The sequence below is a fragment of the Heloderma suspectum genome, chromosome Z (genome assembly GCF_057233095.1).
Source record: "Heloderma suspectum isolate Gila_16-S chromosome Z, 16-S_ref, whole genome shotgun sequence".
NCBI lineage: Eukaryota > Metazoa > Chordata > Lepidosauria > Squamata > Helodermatidae > Heloderma > Heloderma suspectum.
In genome coordinates, this window is record NC_139476.1 from 9,519,089 (window position 1) to 9,542,028 (window position 22,940).

A 22,940-nucleotide genomic window follows, 5' to 3' on the forward strand; every position below is an offset into this window, starting at 1 on the left:
ATGAACCGACTCTTCCCGTATGCTGCTACCTGGTCCCTGAGGGTGGCTTCACAGGCCATTCTCCGTGTGGCCCCTCCGAGAGAAGCTCAGGTGGGGGGTCAGTCTGGGAACAGGCCGTTTCCGCAACAGCCCCGTGTCTATGGGACAGTCTCCCCAAAGAACCTCACCTGGTGCTGACTCTTGTCATCTTTCCAGCACCAGGGCAAGACAATCTTATTTCCCCAGGCACTTGGACAGTAGTTATGGGCCTGTTGTTGCGGGCTGCTTTTCTGGCATTCATTCTAAGCTGGGGTGAGGGATGGGCGGAGATGTTTGTCTATGGTAGTGTGAAGGTTTGAGACCTACAGAGGCAAAGGGAAAAAAGGGCAGGCTTAGAGGCCTGGGTTTTTTTGTTGGGAGGGGGTATCTGGTGGCTTAGTGGTTAAGACGCTGAACTGCAGACCGGAAGGTCGGCAGGACAGCAGTTCGAGACCCGAGTGCCGCGTGACGGAGTGAGCTCCCGTCTTCAGTCCCAGCTCCTGCCAACCTACCAGTTCGAAAGCGAGAAATCGCAAGTAGATAAATAGGCACCGCTTCGGCGGGAAAGGTAACCGCGTTCCGTGCACCTTGGTGTTCAGTCATGCCGGCCACGTGGCCACGGAAGCGTCTTCGGACAGCGCTGGCTCTTCGGCTTAGAAATGGAGATGAGCACCACACCCTAGAGTCGGACACGACTGGTTGGGGACACCTTTACCTTTTACCTATCCCTGACAGGAGTAGTTTCATTTTTCCAGTTAAGTGCCAGTTTCATTCCTTAAGTTTCATTTCTTCAGGCTTGGGGCCGTGCTTTTGGTTTTGAGGGAGGAGGGTATATAAAGACAGCAAGAGAGCCCGGTAAGAGCAGACAGCCAGAGCCTGAAGTGAGACTAGAGCCTGAAGAGGGAGCAGGAAGAAGCAGCCTAGAGAAGTCTAAGGTCAGCTGGGGTAAAGGAACTTAAGAACATAAGAGCCCTGCTGGATCAGACCCAGGGTCCATCTAGTCCACATTCTGTTCACACAGGGGCCAACCAACTGTCAACCAGGAACCCACAAGCAGGGCATGAGTACAACAGCACCCTCCTGCCCATGTTCCCCAGCAGCTGGTGTACATAGGCTCACTGCCTCTGGTACTGGAGGAGGCGCACAGCCATCAGGACTAGAAGTCATTGACGTGGAGGTAGGTGATCTAGCTGTGTGTGTGTGCACGTGTGCGTATGTGTACACTGATGACCTAGGCCAGAGTTGGGGTGTGTGTCACAATCGAAGTTACATGTGTACCCAGCATATGGTTGCATTTCGGGACCATCTCTCCCACCCTCATCTCTTGAGACATAGATTGTTCATTGCTCTCGATTAAAAGGTGGCATGGCCGCGGGAGGCACGATGAAGGACGCAGACAAGCTGGAGAGGGTTCAGAGGAGGGCAACGAAGATGATCAACACAGCTACCTTTCCTTTTGTGTGTGTGAGAGAGACTTGGAGAATACCACATTTATCTGTTCTACACCAGGACCCTATAATGGAAGAAGAAGACTTTATACTGCCAGAAGCTGGTGTCCCCTCCAACTACTAGGTAGTGCTACCCAGTTTGGCTTCTATTAACTTTTATTGCCTAGAACCGGACCTAAAATTATCTCCTGCTTTGTTCATATAAAGACAAAGTTCAGGTCTGGGCACTGCACTTTAAAAAGGATGCAGACAAGCTGGAGAGGGTTCAGAGGGGGGCAACAAAGATGATCAGGGGACTGGAAACAAAGCCCTGTGAGGAGAGACTGAAAGAACTGGGCATGTTTAGCCTTGAGAAGACTGAGGGGAGATAGGATAGCGCTCTTCAAGTACTTGCAAGGCAGTCAAAGAGGGGAAGGCCAGGATCTCTCCTCGATCATCCCAGAGTGTAGGACACAGAATAATGGGCTCAAGTGACAGGAAGCCAGATTCCGGCTGAGCATCAGGAAAAACTTCTTGTCAGAGCAATAGAACAATGGAACCAACTACCTAGGGAGGTAGTGGGCTCTCCCACACAGGAGGCATTCAAGGTGAAGCTGGACAGCTATCTGTCAGGGATGCTCTGATTTGGGACTCCTGCATTGAGCAGGGGGTTGGACTCGATGGTCTTATAGGCCCTTTCCAACCCTACCATTCTACAATTCTATGATCTATGAGAGAGCTCTGGGGCCCTAACCTGGCCCCTGGTTGACCATTCCTGGTCTGGAGAAAAAGATTAAGGCAACGAGAGGATCTACTGACAGTCTACGCTTGCAATTTTAGAATTCTTTATTTTTGTAGCTAACCTGTTCTAGCCAGGGGACTATGCAGCCGTCGTGGAACAGATGGTTGCAGGGTAGCTGCCGCACACTCTCGCCGGCTTCGTAATCTTCCTTACATACAGGGCACTCCAGCCCAGAACCTGCAGTTCCCAAACAAAAAGTATCAGGGTTGAGTTATCTGCCCCCTTCCCAAGTAAAAGGAGATACTAGGGGCGGGGTGGGGGGAGAGGTACAGGGAAAGGAAAAAGCTACAGATAACCCACAGGGCTGGGAGCGAAGTTTACTGCATGCAGGCAGTAACATTTGGGACTTTTAAAGTTTACAGCTGTGCTCCCGAAGCTTCCAAGCATCAAGGCACTCTGTCATTACCCACCCCGTAAGTATATATGAAACTAGGTGGATAAAAAGGTATTCCTCAGTTAATATACTTGCTTTGTTTTTCATCAACATTTGTGCTTACAATGGAGCCATCGCAAGCCAAATCATTAATTAGGCAAAGAATTCAGGATATATAAACCAGTTGGCACACGCTAACCATACATGTTCACCTTTAGTTCATCAACTAACCTTTTCTAACATGTTGCGAAGCACTTGGTATTTACAGGATTTGATTATCCCAAAGTACCACGTGGCTTTCACGTTAGCGAGGTTCAATGCGATGCAGTGTTGATTCTTATTAGGCCGATATGGAGCAAAACCCATTGCTTTAAGACTCTCGCCTTGTGATTCTGGGACTACTGAAACATCGATACATATGATGTTTTAGAATAACTGATCGGGGGCCTAGAGTAAAACTGATCCAGCCAATTTTGGCATCCTATCCTAGACATTCAGATGTGGTGGTCCTCCTAATACGTTTGGAGGGGCATACATGTCAGTATTATCCAGAACATTGCAATGTTTTTAAATACAGTTTGAAAAATTGGACCACAGATACTTGCAAATGACAAACCTTGACTTCGCTCATTTAACATTAAGCATATACAGTTGTTATCCCTATATAATTTTGTTCACGTGTGCATTTTCCTTTTATTTGGAAAGAAATGTCAACAGTCTGTGGACTAATTTTAAATGAACTACCTATCGATCTGCTGCCCCGCCCCTATCAAGGTGGCTTACAAAAAAACAGAGGTGCCAGCAAAGTTCTCCTGAGCTACACAAGGAAGAAAACTTCAGGGGTCTATTTAAGAGGGGAGCTTTATAGTCTCATCCCCGGAAATCTTCTAGAATTGCTAGCTTCCCTGGCCTGAACACCAGCATCATCAGCATCATTATTATTATACATTTCTATACCACTCCATAGCCAAAGCTCTCTGAGTAGTTTACAAAGATTTAAAACATTTAAAATACAGTATACAGAGGTTAAAGGCAATTTGCATAAAAAACACATGAACAGACAATATACACAAAGACAACATGTATGTAAAACAACTTCAATCAACCATAACCATAAGACAAATCCAGGATTGAGTAAAACTCATCATATGCTAATATGGTACTGAAGCCATCTGGAAAAATGACCCACCTCTCCACCTCTTAAATCTGCCCCTGTTCCACGACCTGGAGGACTCCATGGCTTTAAAGACGGGCAGCTGTAAGGTAGGGAGAGGTGGCTCCTTTTTCTTCTTCAGGCCTCTTGACAGGCTCAGAACCTTCCCCCCACCCTTGTCATCTTGGTGTTTGGTGAAAATTAACCTGGACAGTTTCCAGGTTAATCCAAGGCAAGGTTAATCTGAGCTTGCCCATCACATAATACAAATAATAGAAACTAATCAAGATATCAAACGCCCACCCACAAACCATAAAATCAAGGAGCATACAGCAGAATAAAAAGCAATAATGCACCCACACTACATAACATAACAAAACCTTTCTAAACTTTTGCCAGTATTTTTTTTTTTTTTTGGGGGGGGGGGGAGAACGACTCTTCCTGGAAGATATATTGAAGAAAAACGAAAGCAGCGCACATACCGACGTGTTCCTCTGTTATATGAATAGTTGGGAGGGCCTGGATCTTGTCTTTGTCTGCAGGAGGGGGGCCGGTGTTTTCAAACTGGTTCAGTAGCTGAAAGGGGGGAAAAAAAGATGGCACAGGAGGGTGGGACAGGGGACAGTATGGCAGACATAGGGTTCAGGATCTACTGGTGGAGCTCTGGGTGACTTGCAGTTGATTGACATGGAGGTTTCTGACTTTCAGCTGCTTAACCATAGCAGCAATTTAAAATCAATCTCTGTCTATCTCATGAAAGAACACAAAACTGATGGGAACCAGTTCTGGACTTCTGTGTGTAAAGGCCGAGACCCTGGTTCTGAGAGTGAAAACAAATTCCCAGGCTGAGCATATGCTCAGAGGTACCCTTTACCCTTCTTTATTTCTAAGGGTATTGCCGCCATTACAGGCCACTAGGCAAGTGCTTGGTGGATCTTGGAGATCAAGTTAAAAAACCAACATAGATCCTTGAAGCCTGTCGCCTGCTTGTATCACCCCTGGCAGAGGGGAGACAGAGTTTAAATACTCACTCAGCTGCAAAGCTCACCTGGCAACCCTCTGATCCCACATTCTGGGAGCCAGGGGAGAGGCTGCTGTGGTCACCCGGGTGGTACAGACACTCAAGGGCTTAAGACCTTTTCTTCTTTATAGCTACTGCAGAATAGCCCTGCTGGATCAGATGAGAAGGGGGTCCGTGGGAACCCCACGGGCAGGGCAGGGAGGCCACAGCTCCCCCTGGTAGCGTGTCCCCTAGTAAGTGGGGCTCAGAGGTAGACTGCTTCGGAAGATGGAGGTTCCACTCATCTACCCTAAATATTAGCCTGGCTAAAAAATAAACACATGCCCTGATGGGAGACAAGATCTTTGCCCCCAGAGGAGGATGCAGCCCTGGACTCCCCTCCTCCCTCCCTCGTGAAGACACAGCCGGGCTCACCTGAGTAATAATGGCGTCCAAACCGTTGGCGCCCCAAGCATAGTCCATGGGATTTGAATGCAAGACTCCCCTTTAAGAACAAAAAGACAACAGAGGGAGGAGGGGAGGAAGGGTTAGGCCTCCACTGGGACCAGCCAGCCATTAGGAAAAGCTGGCTGGAAAAGCCTCAGGCTTTGTGGAATTAGCACAATAAATATTCAATTTTGTTTTCCAATTCAGCAAAAGTATATACAACTCTGCGATAGTTTAGTTTTACAAGAGAAAGAGTTAGATAAGCCTAGTATCTAACAATTATGGTCCCCCTAAAAATGTAATAGAAATGGTGCAAGGATGGAAGGAGATGGCAAATTTCGACATTGCTATTTTTATACAGGAAGATAAGCACGTGATGCAGAGTTATGCAACTAGCACTGCTAAAAACAAGAGAGAACAAGAGGGAGGGGGGAAGTGGTAGGCCTTTGGAAAGAGCAGCACACTGCCCCACTCACCAGGGCCCAACTCCGAGATTCGGTATCGTGGTAGGTGCGATAATCCCGTTGACCAGCTGCTGGATGATTCTGCCAGGGAGAAGGAGAGAAAGGAATATGATCGAACTCCAGGAGAAAGAAGAAGGTTGCTAAATGCTATATACAAAAGACTTCAAGATGGACTTCAAGGGGCCTCGGGAGTGTGTGTGTTGTGATTTAAATGTTTACTAGCCGGATGGTTCTGGCTAATCAGGCAGATTTTAAATGTTATTATGCCTTTTAAATATAAATATGTCTTTGACGAAGACCTCTTCAATTTTAAACAAGATTTTTATACTGAAAGAGACAAACAACAGCAGCTTTGGAGTGGAGACACAGAATGCTGTCCTCACCCTTCTAGCGTGGGGACCCCCTCGTGTCTGCCAGCGGACCGCCGGGTGGTGAAACGAGCCCGAGGCTGCCTGGCGCCGTATCTGTGCCGAGACTGGTGCTCCCGCTCTCGCCGGTTCTCAGCATCCCGGTTGTCTTCTGACTGAGCGTTGGACCCAAAGGCTGGAAACTCAAAGCCGTCATCAATGATCCCAAAGGCAAATTGGCCGTAGCCCTGGGGCAGGGTGAATAAGTGCTGATCCACGTTCTGGCAGGGGAAGGAGGAAAAGCGAGAAAGACAGCTGGTTAGAGTGGGGGAGGGCCAAGGAAGGGGCCTGCCAGGAACCAGAACACAAGAGCACCGCAAGTTGGATAGTCAAGGGAACGTTTAATTTAAGCCCAACGCGTCTTGGGTTGTAAAAACCCTTTCTCAAGGGTTTTTAATCCCCAACCTGAAACACATTGAGGATTAAATTAAACACTTCCTTGACTATCCAACTTGCGGTGCTCTTGTGTTCTGGCGCCTGGAAAGTCCCTTCCTTCTGTCTGTTCAGTGATTCAGTGCCTTCCCTCTTTCGTGCTTCGGGCAGACACAGGAAGCCGACTTATCCAGAGTCCGACCACTGGTGCACCCAGGCCAGGACGATCTACTGCGACTGGCCACAGCAATCCAGGCTGTGTGTCGCACTCTCTGCCAGAGTCTCTCCCAATCCTGCAATGGGAGGAGAGGCCCAGACCTGGGGGCCAAATCCAGCCCTCCAGGGCTCCTCTGGTGGTCTTGCCCCCTTCTTCTGGCTCCGCCTCTTTCGTGGCTTTTGCACAGTTTTTCCCTCTTTCTGAAAGGTTGAAATGCCTCTCCTAAGGCAGCGGTTGGCAATGAGTGCTCCCTCAGCTGTTGCTGGACAACAACTCCCATCAGCACTCACCACTGGCTATGTTGGCTAGGGCTGATGGGACCTGCAATACAACATCATCTGGAGGGCCACAAGTTGTCCTAAGAATATAAGAACAGCCCTGCTCTAAGAGCCCTAAGCTGTCCTAAGCCTTAGGAACGTAAGAAGAGCCCTGCTGGATCAGACCAAAGGTCCCTCTAGTCCAGCATTCTGTTCACACAGGGGCCACCCAGCTGTCGACCAGGAACCCACAAGCAGGGCATGAGCGCAACAGCACCCTCCCGCCCATGTTCCCCAGCAACTGGCATAATGCCTCTGATCCTGGAGGCAGCACATAGCCATCAAGACTAGTAACCACTGATATTGTCCCACCCCCTTTTCAAGCCATCCAAGCTGGTAGCCATAGCAAATTCCATAGTTTAACTCTGCGCTTTGTGAAGACATCCTTCCTTTGATCTGTCCTGAATCTTCCACCCATCAGCTTCATGAGATGGCCCCTTTGGGTTCTAGCATTGTGAGAGAGGGAGAAAAATGTCTCCCTCTCCACATTCTCCACACTTAGTTACTGGCAGTAAGAGATTGAAGTTAAGATACGCCTGTTTTCAGCACAACCCTTCTTGCCTTCAGCCCAAGCACTCCTCCAAAACGGAACTTGGCCCTTGGGTGGAAAGAGGCTTAATGCTCCTGTTCAAGGTGGAAATACCAGGGACTGACTTTCCACATGCACTGCCGGGGCTCCACCCCTGAACAATCGAAAGTTCACCTAGCCCAGCAACAGGTCTTCTGGCCGGCAAGGCTTCTCCTGGGTCTGCGGGCACAGACATGCCTTCACCAGCACTACTGCCCAAGATCTTTTTAACCGGAGACGCCGGGCATTGACTCCGACGGAACGTTTCGTAATACGCAAATTTATCTCAATGTGATTTAAGAGCCTGACCGTTGGCAGAGGCTTAAAAATATAGTTCACCTCGAACGGATGTCTGCTCTGATCGCTGGTCGACGCAGAAGAACTGGACCCATTTTCGACATTCCTGGGAGGAAACAAATAAAACAAGCTCAGGCTAAACCACACTGGAATGAGGATTGTCAAAAGCCACCAGTGGCCAAGACCCACTTCCAGGCAGGAGAAACTTTGCGTAAGTTTGGGCTTCTTTCTCTCTGTAAAACAAACCAACAGCAACAGATAACTAATGTGAACTAGCAACATCTGCAGAGATTACAAGGCTGTGTTTCATCAATCCGCAACTGGTTTGTTTGATAGCAGTAAAGAAAGAAATGACTAAAAACTCATCTTGGCACACTCCCCCCCTCCCCAATATACTATTTGGCTTCTTTTAGTCTTTCCACTCCTAGGTCAACTAACGTATCCTTTAATGGATTGCCTCCCCACCTGAACAAACTTTCGCCTTTCCCTCAAATTCTTCCTCTCCTTGTGTCTCATTTTTTCTTTAATAGGATTGCAAGGGATGCGCACTGCCTGTTTCTGAACAGCACCTAACAGATATTAGGTATTTTTATAAATAACAATAAATGCTTGTATTCATCTTCACACCCCACATGCACCTGGTGAAATGCCACTGGTGGAACCAGAAACAGCACTTTACTTCCCTGCTGAATGTATACTGTTTTACAGAGCAACCTACTTTGAAGTAGGTCCCACTGAGTTCAAGGAGGCTTACTCCCAAGAAGTTGGTGTACTATTGCAGCCTCAGTGGCATTCATTATTTAATTGTCTACTTTACTATGTGTAAACCGCTGTGGGATACGTACTATGAGGAGCAGAACAGAAGTGCCTTAAATAAAATTTAAATTATACACTTTCAGAGAAGAGAATCACAGAAGTGTTACTGAGTTATTCTAAAAAACACACCACAATATCCTGCTGTATTTTCAAAGAGAAACCAAAGTGGTTAGGAACAAGAAAGTCTATTCTGACCATCAAAACGATTGAAAGATCAAAATGAAAAATCTAACACAGCCCAGGGGCAGAGAATAAAGTAAAAAGGCAACCCCCACCCAAATAAAGAACTGCACAGGAGTTCCCCAAAGGGCATAGAGCACACGCACGCACGCACGCACGCGCACGCACACACCCCGTGCCCACAGCAGAACCTCCAGGCGACCATCCTCAAAAGTCCATTGGAACAAAAAATGAAGTGGATGAGAGGGCCGGTTGGGGCATTCTCCAAGACTGGCACCACAGCTGAACGACAGCCCACCAAATCTCGGCTGGGGGTGGACACAGCGTAGGAGCTTAGAGGATGAACAGAACACGCAAGGGGGGCACATATAGGAGGCAGCCCTTAAGGCACCCAAACCCTGAGCCTGCTTGCTTGCTTATTGATTGATTGATTGACTGCATTTCTATCCCGCCTTTTTTCCTCTTGCAAGGAACCCAAGGCAGCTTACATTATCCTCCTCCTCCATTTTATCCTCACAACAACAGCCCTGTGAGGTAGGCTGGGCTGAGAGTCTGTGACTGGCCCAAAGTCACCCAGTGAGTTTCCATGGCCGAGTGGGGACTAGAACCCGGTTCTCCCGGCTCCCAGTCCAACACTCTCACCACTACACCACACTGGCTCTCTGGTTAACCTTTCAGGTTAAGGACCAGGACTTTGAATTGAGCCCAGAACTAAATGGGTAGCCTGAGTAGATTGAATAACATCAGCATCACAGGCTTCTGCTGACCAGTCCCAGACAGGCATTTAAACCATTACATCCCAGACAGCGTGGGCCATCCCACAATAAGTCCCACTTCCTTCAGACTGTCTGCATATGCAACAGAAATGAGGTGGGAAAACAGACTGCACTGCTTCAGACTGTAGGCATTTGGGACTGCTTCCTCATGGAGAAAAGAAAACTCCCTGCAACTAGAAAACTTAGGTGTTAGGGAGAAAAGATGCCAGGTAAGTCAGTTTATCTGTGGTGCTGATTTTCTAGTTACAGGGAGGTTTTAAACATAGAGAAGCAAAGGTGGAACCTGCCCCCTGCCCCCCACTGTTCTACATGCGAAAATGAGAGCTTAACCCTGTTCCCCACATACAAGCAGGAAGTGGCTGCTGAGAAGCCAGGAGAACATGTAACTGACTGCCATCTTTAGAAGCAAAGCAGATCAAAGAACTCTCAGCACCAGGGAGGAAGAGCAGGAGGCTAACCCCAGTCCAAACACACACACACGCAGACACTTGGTATTTTCAGAATCAAAGAGAGAGAGGGATTGTTACCTAGGTTCTTCAGGCAGCTCTTCAATGAAACCAGATTCGCACCTCGGACAAATGTAATCCTGCAAGACAGGAAAGCCACATGAGAAGGCTTTAAAAATACCCACAAGTGCAACTCCACCAAGAAAAAAAGTATACCTGCGGCATGTTATCCGGTAAGCGTATCCATCTGCCATGGCCAAGGGTTCAGGGCACCGTCCCTCAACAGCTTTGGGCTGCTCCCCACATCCCACCTAGCATCTTATTGCCATTGCTGGCTCTCCCAGTCTTTCCATACAGGTTTGGGTTTTTGTGAACATGAGACTAACAAGGATGGGGGCCTGATAGCCTGAATCTTCCAAACAAGATGTGGCTGCATTTCGTAAGCGAAGCAATCATATAAACTGAGATTTACGCAGTAGATTAATGTGTGATATGGAACATTACAATTATATTTCACCTAAAGGAAACCATTTGCCAGCTTACAATTCAGTGATTTTTGGCCTCTTATGTACTTGAATTTAGAGCAGGCATCAGATCTGGTTGCATGACCAAAGGAACTCCCCACGCTAAAAGCTGAGGAGCGCTATTTTTCAGAAATAACGTTGCCTGCATTCTTTGCTCTGAACCCCCAAACAGGCCGAGAATCATGGGTTTGCACACAACAGTAAGCCAGAATTCCAGAAAATCTTGGCTTACCACGAAGGAGCTGACTACGGCATGCAACCCGTTCCCTCTTGCTTGGCTTCTCCCGCCAGCTAAAGGAGCCAGCAATTGGTAGCTTAGTGTGCTGTCCGAACACGCTCCTGACTTGTTGCTCCAAAATGAGTCAGGATTCGTAAGCCAAGAGGAAACTCTCTTAGCGGTCCTGTCTTGGAAGGGCAGCAACAAGCCAGGAGGACCACTTTGGAGAACATGCTGAACTTTCTTTTCCTGGTTAGCTCAACTGCTGGTGGGAGGGCCCAAGTGGGAGTGAATGGGCTGCATGCTCCAGCACATCACTTGGTCACAGTAAGCCAGGAATCTCTTGCCAGCGCGTCCAAACATGGTGATGCTGCTGATGTTCCCAGTGGTCCAGCCTGTAATATGAATGTGCCCAATTTCATAAGCCCTACCGAATGCAGGGGCCTTATTTCAGAATAAACAAGCAGAGGATCGCACTGTAGGATTTCATTCACTGAGAGACAGTCCTCCTTTTCAGTTTACAAGGCTGGTCACCTGGATGCAACTATTGACTCTCTGTAGTCAAAAGGCCGCTATTTACAGCCGGTCACACTCAAGTCCTGGGCAGAGGGTCCTCCCAACAGGCTAGCCTGTATTATAGATGGACTAGGAAAGGCTCCAGTCAGGACTTGCATTCTGAGTGTGGCTAAACAGTAGTAATACAAAAAGTGCTGGTAAGACTATAATTTCAAAGGCATACTTGAGTATTGAAGGGAGAGATTTGACTGGGGAGCGGTGACAGACAAACCAACAGGTTTCCAGAAACCACAGAGCACAAGAAGTACTAGTTCCCCTCTACTCAGCACTGGTTAGGCCTCATCTGGAGTACTGTGTCCAGTTCTGAGCTTTAAGAAGGATGCAGACAAACTGGAGAGGGTTCAGAGGAGGGCAGCAAAGATGATCAGGGGACTGGAAACAAAGCCCTGTGAGGAGAGACAGAAAGAACTGGGCATGTTTAGCCTTGAGAAGAGAAGACTGAGGGGAGACAAGATCGTGCTCTTCAAGTACTTGAAAGGCTGTCCTAGAGAGGAAGGCCAGGATCTCTTCTCAATCATCCTAGAGTGCAGGACATGGGATAATGGGCTCAAGTGACAGGAAGCCAGATTCCGGCTGAACATCAGGAAAACTTCCTGACTGTTAGAGCAATACGACAATGGGACCAATTACCTAGGGAGGTGGTCGGTTCTCCCACATGGGAGACATTCAAGATGAGGCTGGCCAGCCATCTGTCAGGGATGCTTGGACGTGGACTCCTGCATTGAGCAGGGGGTTGGATGGTCTTACAGGCCCCTTCCAATCCTACTATTCTGTGAGCTCTGACAGAGGAACAGACTGACATAAGAGGCTCAGCAAAGTGGACTTTGGGCTCACAGCCACCTCTGGGATGCAACGGGCCGAGTTTTAGCACTCAGGGCTGAGCTGATAAGGGGGCAGGGTGTGAAGAGAAGTGGCCTGCTCAAGGAGGATCCATAGTCCATATCTGAGCAGACAGTGAGAGCAGGGCAAGCCACGAAAACAGAAGGGCTAGGTTGGATTAGCCCAAAGGGCTCTCCAGTCCAGCTTTCTGTTCCCGGAGTGGCCCCATGGGAAGCCCATCAGCAGGACAGGAGTGCAAGAGCTCCCCTCCCATGCCTGATCCCCAGAAACTGGCCTTGAGAGACATACTGGAGTTGATATAAAGCCATCCTGACTAGTATCCACAGAGCACCGAGCAGTTTGGGAGGAAAGCAAGACAGCAAGCGTTTGGGTCTACCTTACCCAGGCCACATGCAAGCCCTTCTTGCTGAATAGGCTGATAGGACAGTGTATTGAGCATAAAGAATGGTTCTATCCAAAATGGAGAAAGTCCTCCAACACCCAGCTTGTCCCTCCTCCATGGGGATTTTTATTTTATATTTATTTAAAACATTTCTCGGCTGCTTTCAGGGCAGATGCCCTCCCAAGGCAGCTTACAGCAGTGAAATACATAAAAACAGTTAACATATTAAAAGCAATAAAAACAATAAAAGCCAACAATAAAACCAGCAGCAACGACTACAGCAATAACAGCAACTACAGTACTGATATCAAGAGAAGGCCACGGTAAAATAATATGTTTTCAAGGCCTTCTTAAAAGCCTGCAATGATGGAGCATGGCAGACCTCCGATGGCAACCTCTTCCAAAGGTGTGGGATTCCCTCCCCCCACAACTATGGCACTAACCAACAGGACTACATGTCTCTTCTGCAGCCTTTTTCACCTAATACATGTTATTGTCATGGTGGATCTGTGGCTTTCAGGCTGCAAAATTGTTTGTGTTATACGGGGGGAATGAACGACATGCTTTAAAAAACCTCGCTCACATACTTGCTATCTCTCTCTCTGCTATTCAAGCAACAGGAACACAGGAAGTGGCAGTTCACTAGAAACTCAGGCAAGGAAAGGATCGTTCCCATCACCTGTGATCCAAGGGCCTTTTAGCTAGAGAAGGCCGTACGAGACCCAGGACCTTCTGCTCGCAACACTGCCACTGAGTGATAGATGGTCCCCTAATGCAGAGGGGTAAAACCTCAGGCCCGTGGCCAAATCCAGCCTGCCTGAGGTCCCAACCTGGCCCTCTGGGGTTTCCCTGACTACTGATCATTTCGTGGTTTCCTGGGTTTTATGCAGTTTTCCCCCCATTCTGAACCCCTGGCCAACTGCTGTTGGTCTATGCAGTACCTGTCAGTCGCTAGGATTCTTGCAAAGAATGTTGTCCCCAGTCTGATCTGGCAAGGCATTTTTTAGACTCTTATAGCAAGAGAACTACTCAAGTAGAGACGTGAAGGCCCGGGACCCCCCCCCCCGAAAAACTGGGGGGACGATGACAGTTTTCCCGTTTTTTTTTCTGAGGAATGTTTGTTTTTCCCAGAAAAACTGAACAGCTTTGGATTATGAAATATTTTTTTAGAATTTAAGACAAATTATTTATATACTGTTACCCAGCCTTTACTCCCCCCACAATGATTTCTAAACACTATGTAATAAGAACACCTTTCTAGAAAGACTAGAGATGTAAAGTGTCTGGAAATAATGAAGCCACAGGGAAAAATATTTTTTTAATCCTCTCTGTAAGATTCCCAGCATGTTCTTTTATTCCTTATTAAATTACTGATCTAAAGTATATTTTACTGATAGACACATGCTCATTTTCCTAACCTGTGCGTAGAGTCACCATTGTGCATTCTTGACACCTTGGGTTTTGTTCTATACAGTCCTGTATTTCTGATGCTACAGCAGTCATTTAATGTAGTTCTAATCTGTTCAGACAATAATTACAGGTTTACTGAGTTTACTTTTAAAAGTTTTAAAATATGATAATTTATGAGCAAACTAAGTCATACCTAAAATAACTTTAGGAACAGAAAGGCTGCTTTATCTTCCTAAAGCAGCCCTCCCTAACCTGGTGCCCTCCAGATGTTTTGGACTACAGTGCCCAGCATTCCTGACCATTGGCCATTCTGCCTGAGGCTGATGGGAGCTGAAGTCCAAAATATCTGGAGGGCACCAGCTTGGAAAGGCTGTCCTAAAGCAACAAAGTGACTTTAGATCTGTAAAGAACGCTAAAAAATAAGTATTGTTTTTCCATTGGGGGGGGGGGATGGGTTTTTTCCCCATGACCTCAAAATGTCTTGAAATTTTACATCTCTATAATCCGGGTCACTTAATTATGGCTTGATGGTTCAGAGAGACCAGAGTTCTATGCCCTAGTTCTGCAAATGGAAACCATCACAGGGATTGTACGGTAAAAACACCAGGCAACATCAAGGTCAACATGCCTCTGATATAAGGACAAACCAAAGGAAACCAATGCTCCTTCAAACCTGGTACCGCCAGAGGGCACCGAATTCAGCTATGGGTAAGGGTCTCTCACCAGGGAGGACCAGTGACTGCTGGACACAGATCAGAGAGCCAAGCGATGTCAGAGCTCTGCCAGAGATTGGAAGGCCTTGGACAACCCATCTCGTCTTAGCCTCTGTTCCTCCATAGCTGGAAGGGAAACCACTGCACCCAGGTATATCACAGGGCTGTTCTTAGTCGAGGTTGGGAAGCACCATGGCATGACTGGAGTGTCTGGGTTGGATCTGGATACGAGAATCCAAGTTTACCTTCCCAGTTATCAGGGCCTTGGGCAAGCCACTTTCCTTCAACCTGCAGAGGCTGAAGTGCTTCTTCCTTGGAGGAAAGGCAGGATGCAAAGGTTAATACATTTGGATTTTTTTTTTAAGATGACATATTATGTGGGGAATTGCCTAAGGCTGCCTGTTTCCCTAAGCAGGAGTGCAGCACCTCAGGCTTGGGGGACAAATGCAGCCCGCCTGGGGGCCCCAGATGGCCACACACCCTTCCCCTGGTCACACGCCCTTTCCCTCCACCAGCAATCCTTTGGTGGATGCCTGGTGTTTGTGCAGTTTTCTCCCCATTCTAAAAGGTTGAAATGCCTCTCCTAAGGCAGGAATCTTTGGCAGTAACCGCTTTATGCTAAAACAGGCTGTTATGCTGGCCCACTCCTTTTGCCTTTGCCCACCAGTGGAACACCCCCCTCCCCAAGAGCTTCTCTGAAATGGAATTTGGCTCTCAGGCTGAAAGAGGTTTAACACCCGATGTAAAACATTTCTGAGCCACATTTCAAGACTGCAAGTCTTCCCAGAGTGGCTTACAGCAGGGGTCCCCAACCCCCCGAGCCGCAGACTGGTACCGGTCCGTGGCCTGTTAGGAACAGGGCCATAGTAGGGGTGTGCGAAACCCCCTTAACTTGGGTCCACCGGGGGGGGGGGAGGCGATCCGTCCCTCTCCCTCAGAATCCTCACCGGCCCTGGCCGGCTCTGCTCCGCAACGAGTCCGCAGAGCTGCCGGCTGGCTCCGGCCGCTGGTGGACTTCCAGCCGCTGGGACACAAATGGCGTCCACATAGCAGACGCCATTTGCGTCCCTGTTCTTCAAGTAATAGGCTATGTAAATCTTTACATAGCCTATTACTGCAAAGAACAGGGACGCAAATGGCATCCGCTACGCAGACGCCATTTACATCCCAGCGGCCGGAAGTCCGCCAGCGAACCCCCCCCCCCCCCCCGGTCTGTGGAAAAATTGTCTTCCACAAGACCGGTCCCTGGTGCCAAAAAGGTTGGGGACTGCTGGCTTACAGTATAAGACAACTTCAGTACATCAGATGCATACGCTCACAACTGATCAGTAAAATGAACCAGTTACAATACAGCACAAGCCAAACCAAAATCCAATGAAGTTGACTAAAACAAGCAGGAGAAGCGGCATGTTCAGTAAAACCTCTCAAGACGCCAGGGAAAACAAATGGTATTTTTAAAAGCCCTGTCAAAAACAGGAACAAATGGAGCCAGCCGCATGCTTCTCAGGAGAGAATTCCATAGGCTGAGGCCACTACAGAGAAGGGCCTAGCACCTTTCTCTCACTGAGACCCATCCATGCTCAAGTGAACACCAATAACTTTGGATCTGTTTTCTTATAGCATTCCACCTTCTCATGTCCTTTAACCAAAATCCAAGTAATCATCTATCTGTCCCAGCCCTTAGCAGCCCTTCTGCCTGTACCATTTTCTTATCTACCTGCGTTGATCTTAGATCGTAATAAATTATCTTTTATCGACCTATATTCCTCCAACTCAGCTGCATTACACAACCAACAGCCACGTGCCTTTACCGACGCAGAAGGATCTCCAAGTGGCCACATAGGCTCACATTACTGAGAATACCACCACTAAATACTAAATGTGAGGGACAAGAAACAGGGGCTGGCTGCCGCCTTGGGGGCTGACTGATCTTGTCAGGGGCATCTAGCTGATGTCTGATTAGGGGGACCAAACAATGCCTTTGCTACCATGGGCCTTAGCTGTAACATTCAAACAGAACTTCCATGGTCACAGGCAGCTTAACCCAAAGGCATCCTCCGAATCTGGTACAACTTAACATTTCTGTAGCACATTCAAGTGTTCAAAGTGCATTGTGTGCGTTGCCTAGTCTTAATCTTTATGAACCACGCTGTAAGTTCAGTTGATATGATCATTAGCCACATATTGTTTTTATTGCTAATCTGCTGTTATGTATTTGTATTGGTAGTCTCAATTGTTACGGAATTTTACTGAACATGTACTTAGTCATGTTTATTGCATCCACTTTGTATGTTTATCTCATTTGTCGCCTTGAGAAGGTTTCACCCTTAACGGTGGCCCAAAACAAACCAACGAACATTTCAGATGGCGGACTGAGGCCAAGAGAGAGGGGCTTATCTAAGGCCAGCTCAGGAGTTCATGGCAGAGGCGATATGCAAACTGGGAGATGCCTGGTTCCTAGCTCAGCCTCTGAGCTGCTACACTACACCACTCCGAGAGCTGGGGCACCCGGACGGCCACAGAATCCTGGGCTGGGTGGTCCTTTGGCCTGATCTAGCAGGGCTCTTTGTATATGCTTAGGAAGAATTGGCTCTGCATGGTCAGCCATTAAGCAGAATAAGCTGAATGGGACCTCCATGCTCAGGGGCAGTGTACCACTGAAAAGCAGAGGCTGAGGAGATAAAATGGGGTGGGTGGGTAGCTGTATAGGCCTGTTGCTGTCATGCTCCACTTGTGGGTTTCCCATTGGGGCCTCCAGCTGGCCACTGTCAGAAACAGAACACTGGGCTAGATTGCCTCTTGGCCTGATCCAGCAGGGGCTCTTTTTTTGTTCTCATATGCCCTTACAGAGGGCGAGTCTATCCACAGCCATTAAGCACGGTAATTAAATAGAGCCACGGTTCATAGTCTGTAAGGAGGAACCACTGGTATTAGCTGACAATAGAACGCCTATGCTCAGAAGATGCCTGCCTCCGGACCGCCGCCCATTGCGTCTCTGGCCGGATGTAGAAAGGCTCTTTGTGTGTTGTTAACAGCCACTAGCCATGACAGCTAAATGGAACTTCCACCTCTAAGGGCAGTTTACCTCCAGCTATCAGATGCTGGGGGACAAACGGGGCGGGCAGGCGCTGTTACTTTCACGCCTGCTGGCAGGCTTCCTGTTGGGACCCCCGGTTGGCCGCTGTGGGAAATAGAATGCTGGACAAGATGGACGTGCCTTGGTTGAACCTAGCAGGGCTATTCTGATGTTCTTCCCGGAATGGGAGAAGACAGACTCATTGCGAAGCAGTCTGTTTAGCAAGATTGCAAACTGCAGCCTCCATGTTTGGTGGCCATTTACCTCGGAATACTGGATGCTGGGCAGGAAAAAGCAAACAGGGGAAGGCTACTGCCTTAATGCCCTATCTTGTGAGCTGCACATGGACATCTGGAGACTACTGGAAGCAGGCGGGGAACAGCAGAGGGCCCACCAACAACAGCCCCCTGGACTTGCTCCTTTACTTCACCACGGCAACCTGCCTGTTCACCTGCTTCTTGCTCCGGTGCTGAGAAGGAGGAGCAGGAGACGCCGCTGCCTACTCGCTCTCTGCTGAGTAGGCAAGTGGTAGCAATGATGAGAAAAAGGAGCATCAGCAACAGGGCCTGATGACAATGGTGCTGAGAAGGGGGCCTGACTGAGGGAGGGGGCCCATAGAGAGGGTCTTGCCCAAGGACCCTCAAAAACCTGGAGCCAGCACTGGAAGCAGGATTACCAGACTAGGCTGAATTGATTCACTGATTCAGAAAGGCTCCTCTTCTGCTCTCTGCCACAGCATCTAGATGCTGGCTGGGTGATTATAGGAGTTTTAGTGGAACACATCTGGAGGGGAAGGCTGACCTAGGTTCTGAAGCAGTTCTGATACCAGGTGCTCAGGGAAGGGAGAGACCAGCAATGAGGGATGATTGTTACCTTTAAGCCTTGCTCATGAGCTTCCCACTGGGGGCATTTCGCTGGCTAGCTACAACTGGAAGCAGGCTACTGGGCTAGATGGAGCCTTCTTGAGGTATGATCCAGCAGAGCAGTTCTGCTGTTATCTCCAATTGTCCCTGCTGACCGGGGCCTATCTCTATTTTCTGGCCTTAAAGGGAGACTTTTAAAAAGGATTTTAAATCAAGAAGGGTGGCTGTATCAATGGCAACTCACCATGAAAGCTAAAAATGGGGGGGGGGGCTTGAGCAGGGGCAGTCTGCCTCTGAATATTAGAACCCAAGTGGTTAAAAAAAAGGAGGGCAGTTGCCTTCAGATGTCACAGGAACAGACAGCAGAAGAAAGGCTCATAAAGTTGGAAGGGGCCTAGGAAGCCATCTAGTCCAGCCCGCTGCTCAACACAGGAGTCTTGCACATACAGTATCCCTGAGAGATGACTGTCCAGCCTCTGCTTAAATACCTCCAGCAAAGGAGAGCTCACCACCTCCCGAGGCAGTCTGTTCCACTGTCAAGCCTCAGGACTTTTGTCCTCATGTTTACCTTAAATCTGCTTTTCCCACCCATCGCTTCTAGTCCTGCCCTCCGGAGCAACCGAGATTGACTCCATCTTCTGCATGACAGCCCTTTAAATATTGGAAGATTGCAATCATGTCTCCCCTGAATCCTTTATTTTCCAGGCAAAACACACCCAGCTCTTTCAACCGTTCCTCATAGGACTTGGCTTCCAAACCACTCACCATCCTGATCACTCGTTTCTGGACACGCTCCAGTTTATCAAATGCCCTTAAAATGTGGTGCCCAGAGATGGCTACAGCATCCCAGACACAGTCTGAGCAGTGCATAATAGAACAGAATTATTACTTCTCACAATCCGGACACTATGCTTAAAACTGGAATAATCACGCTTTCTTCTACTACTCGCCTATGCTTAGATTCCCTCCCTGCACTCCATTGTTTCCCTGTGTCTATTTTAGATTGTATGTCCCTTGGGATATGGACCTCTCACACCTTTTCTTTGTTAAGCGCTATGTACATAAAGAATGCTAGAAAACAACAAGCTTCTGTTAATAACATCATGTTTCTTTTAATGCTGCCTGAGATTGTATTAGGTTCTTCGCAGGGCCATTTTTGGCGTGTGAACCACTAAGACAGACCTACATCCTTCTTACATACACTGCTCCCAAACCATAGATGTGAAAAGGTTCTAGGTGTGTCTTAGTTATCCATCCTCTGGAAATGCCCCAGTTTGGCTTTGCTTGTGGGCTTTCTGGTGGAAAGCAGGAAGTTGGATGAGGAAGATCCACTCTAGCAGGGCTATTGTAATAATGTTCTTATGCAAGAGACGTGTCTATCAACAGGTGTGCATATATCTGGGGAGGGGAGAGATCTGTAGCCCCTCCAGATGTTGACAGACTCCATCTCCTATCAGAACCAGCCAGTGTGGCCAAAGGTCAGGGATGAGAGGAGCAACATCTGGAGGGTCACCAGTTCCCAACTCCTGCTTTACACTGTATCAGGTTTTGGACTATAACTCCCATAACCCTTTATCATTAATCCTGCTCGCTGGGGTGGTGGGACTAGTAGCCCAAAACATGTGGAGGATCACCAGTTCCCAACTCCTGCTTTACACACTATATCAGTAGCAGGCAACTTGGTGCCTTCCAGAGGTTTTGGACTATAACTCCCATAACCCTTTATCATTACTCCTGCTCGCTGGGGTGGTGGGACTAGTAGCTCAAAACATCTGGAGGATCACCAGTTCCCAACTCCTGCTTTACACTATATCAGTAGCAGGCAACCTGGTGCCCCCCAGAGGTTTTGGACTATAACTCCCGTAACCCTTTATCGTTACTCCTGCTCGCTGGGGCTGATGGGGCTGGTAGCCCAAAACCTCTGGAGAGTCACCAGTTCCCAACTCCTGCTTTACACTATATTGGTGGCAGGCAACCTGGTGCCCTCCAGAGATTTTGGGCTGTAACTCCCAGATCCCTGCTTGCTGGGGCTGATGGGATCGGTAGCCCCAAAGCTCTGGAGAACACCAGACTGCTGACCTTTGCGCTACGCCTGATCCTCGGGCACCCCCACATTTTATCTTCGTGGGGCCAGGCCAGGGAACAGGAATCCCCCGGGGCGGAGCTGGCAGCCGGAGCCTCGGGCTTCTCAGACCCATGATCCGCACCGGGCCCCGAAGCCGGGGCGGCAGGGTCGCTTGCGCTCGGAGGGCCGCGGGCCGCCCCGGCAGAGCCCTCGGGGGCCGCATCGCAGCCAGGGGGGGCAGGGCCAGCGGGAAGAGGGGGCCGAGCCGGAAGTGCCACTGGCAACACCACCCCAGCTCCCTTCCGGCGGCCAGCCCGCGCTGCCGGTGGCCCAGCCGGTCCGGAGAAGCGTTTCAGGCCTTCACGACGGGGGAAGAGCGCGAGCAGCGGGGTCACCCGAGGAGGGCGGCTGGGCGGGCTGGGGTGCCGGGGGAACCGTGGGGCTCCCGCCTCCCCTCACCGCTGCCAGCCGGCGTCAGGGATGATGGGAGCTGGAGTCCGAGCGACACACGCCCGACGGGGGCTCCGGCTGCCCCGCGTGGAGCCTCCCTGGACAAGGGCAGTCTACCTCGGCCGCCGCCCGCGCCCGCCCGCCCCGCTCACCGGCAAGCGCGGCGCGATCTCGGCCGAGCAGCAGTGGCAGAAGTACCGTCCCGGCTGCGGGGAAGCCTCCGCCATCTTGTTTCCCCTTCCTCTTCCTCTTCCTTTATTTTCTCCCCCGCTCCCCACCGGCCGCCCGTCCGCGAGGCCTCCGCACGCCGCGTCACGGCGGCGTCGCGACGCCTGGCGACGCAGGCGCGCTACGGCGGCCGCGCGGGGCCGCGAAGCAGCGACCCCCCCGGCCGCGCCGGGCCAGAGCGGCGCGGGCGGGGCCAAGACCGCTCCGGGGGAGGGCGCCCGGCGGCCCCGGCCCGTCGAGTCCCGTCCTAGAGCGGCACTTCCCTTCTGACGGCCCGTGGGGCGGAAGGGAGGGCTCCCGCAGGGGGCGGTGGGGAAGCCGGGCCTGGAGGGAGGGGGCTTTCCTGGGGCCGCCACCGCCCTGCAGGTGGCAGAGCCGAAGAGGGGCTTCCTGACCCTTCCTGCATCACCGCCTTGCTGTGGCGACGGGGCGTGCGTGACTCAGTGGAGCCATAGGCTGTGCCGTGCGGGGCCACCCAAGACGGGCAGGTCATGGCGGAGAGTCCTGACGAAACGTGGCCCGCTGGAGAAGGAAACGGCACCCCGCTCCAGGACTCCTGCCAGGAAAACCCCATGGAACGTGTCACAAGGCTGAAAGAGATGACGCCGGAAGACGAGCCCCTCAGGTCAAAGGTGTCCAATATACTCCTGGGGGAGAGCAGAGGGAATTTCCAAGTAGCGCCAGAAAGAGTGAAGCGGCTGGGCCAAAGCCGAAAGGACACTCAGCTGTGGATGTGTCTGGCGGTGAAAAGAAAGTCCGATGCTGTAAAGAACAATATCGTTTAGGAACCTGGAATGTCAGATCAATGAATCAAGGTAAGCTGGAGGTGGTCAAGCATGAGATGGCAAGACTGAACATCGACATCTTGGGAATCAGCGAACTAAAATGGACAGGCATGGGCGAATTTAATGCAGGTGACCATCATATCTACTACTGTGGGCAAGAATCCCTTAGAAGAAATGGAGTAGCACTCATAGTCAACAAAAGGGTGGGAAAAGCAGTACTGGGGCACAATCTCAAAAACAATAGAATGCTCTCAGTACGAATCCAAGGCAAACCATTCAACAGCACAGTAATTCAAGTCTATGCCCCAACCACTGAGGCCGAAGAAGCTGAGGTTGATCAGTTCTATGAAGACCTACAACACCTTCTAGAACTAACACCAAAAAAAGATGTCCTCTTCATCATAGGGGATTGGAATGCTAAAGGAGGAAGTCAAGAAATCACCGGGATAACAGGCCAGCATGGCCTTGGTGCACAAAATGAAGCAGGACAAAGGCTAATAGTTTTGCCAAGAGAACACGCTGATCATAGCAAACGCTCTTTTCCAGCAGCACAAGAGGCGACTCTACACATGAACATCACCAGATGGTCAATATCGAAATCAGATTGATTATGTCCTTTGCATCCAAAGATGGAGAAGCTCTATACAGTCAGTAAAAACAAGACCTGGAGCTGACTGTGGCTCAGATCATGAGCTTCTTGTTGCAAAATTTCAGCTTAAATTGAAGAACGT

General features: G+C 49.6%; 1 protein-coding gene across 6 annotated transcripts in view; it reads right to left on the reverse strand.

Annotated features, from left to right (window-relative positions):
* The window catches only part of LOC146333634 (E3 ubiquitin-protein ligase RNF126-like), a 42,908-nt gene extending 21,240 nt beyond the window's left edge, over positions 1 to 21,668 (reverse strand). For 2 of the 6 annotated variants that reach the window (XR_014786480.1, XM_084825801.1), the window contains exons 1-8: positions 21,349 to 21,668; positions 10,162 to 10,220; positions 7,905 to 7,968; positions 6,068 to 6,312; positions 5,697 to 5,765; positions 5,209 to 5,278; positions 4,256 to 4,349; positions 2,309 to 2,424 (exon numbers count right to left, since the gene is read on the reverse strand). Coding sequence is in view for 3 of the 6 variants with exons in the window: in XM_084825801.1 (XP_084681927.1) it covers positions 2,309 to 2,424; positions 4,256 to 4,349; positions 5,209 to 5,278; positions 5,697 to 5,765; positions 6,068 to 6,312; positions 7,905 to 7,968; positions 10,162 to 10,220; positions 21,349 to 21,423 (792 nt within the window). In the remaining 3 variants the exon portion in view is untranslated. Of the gene's footprint in view, positions 1 to 167; positions 342 to 2,308; positions 2,425 to 2,851; positions 3,022 to 4,255; positions 4,350 to 5,208; positions 5,279 to 5,696; positions 5,766 to 6,067; positions 6,313 to 7,904; positions 7,969 to 10,161; positions 10,221 to 21,348 lie in introns of all 6 variants that reach the window. The other 4 variants (XR_014786481.1, XR_014786482.1, XM_084825802.1 and 1 more) reach the window with 4 other exon arrangements.
* Positions 21,669 to 22,940: the final 1,272 nt, after the last annotated feature.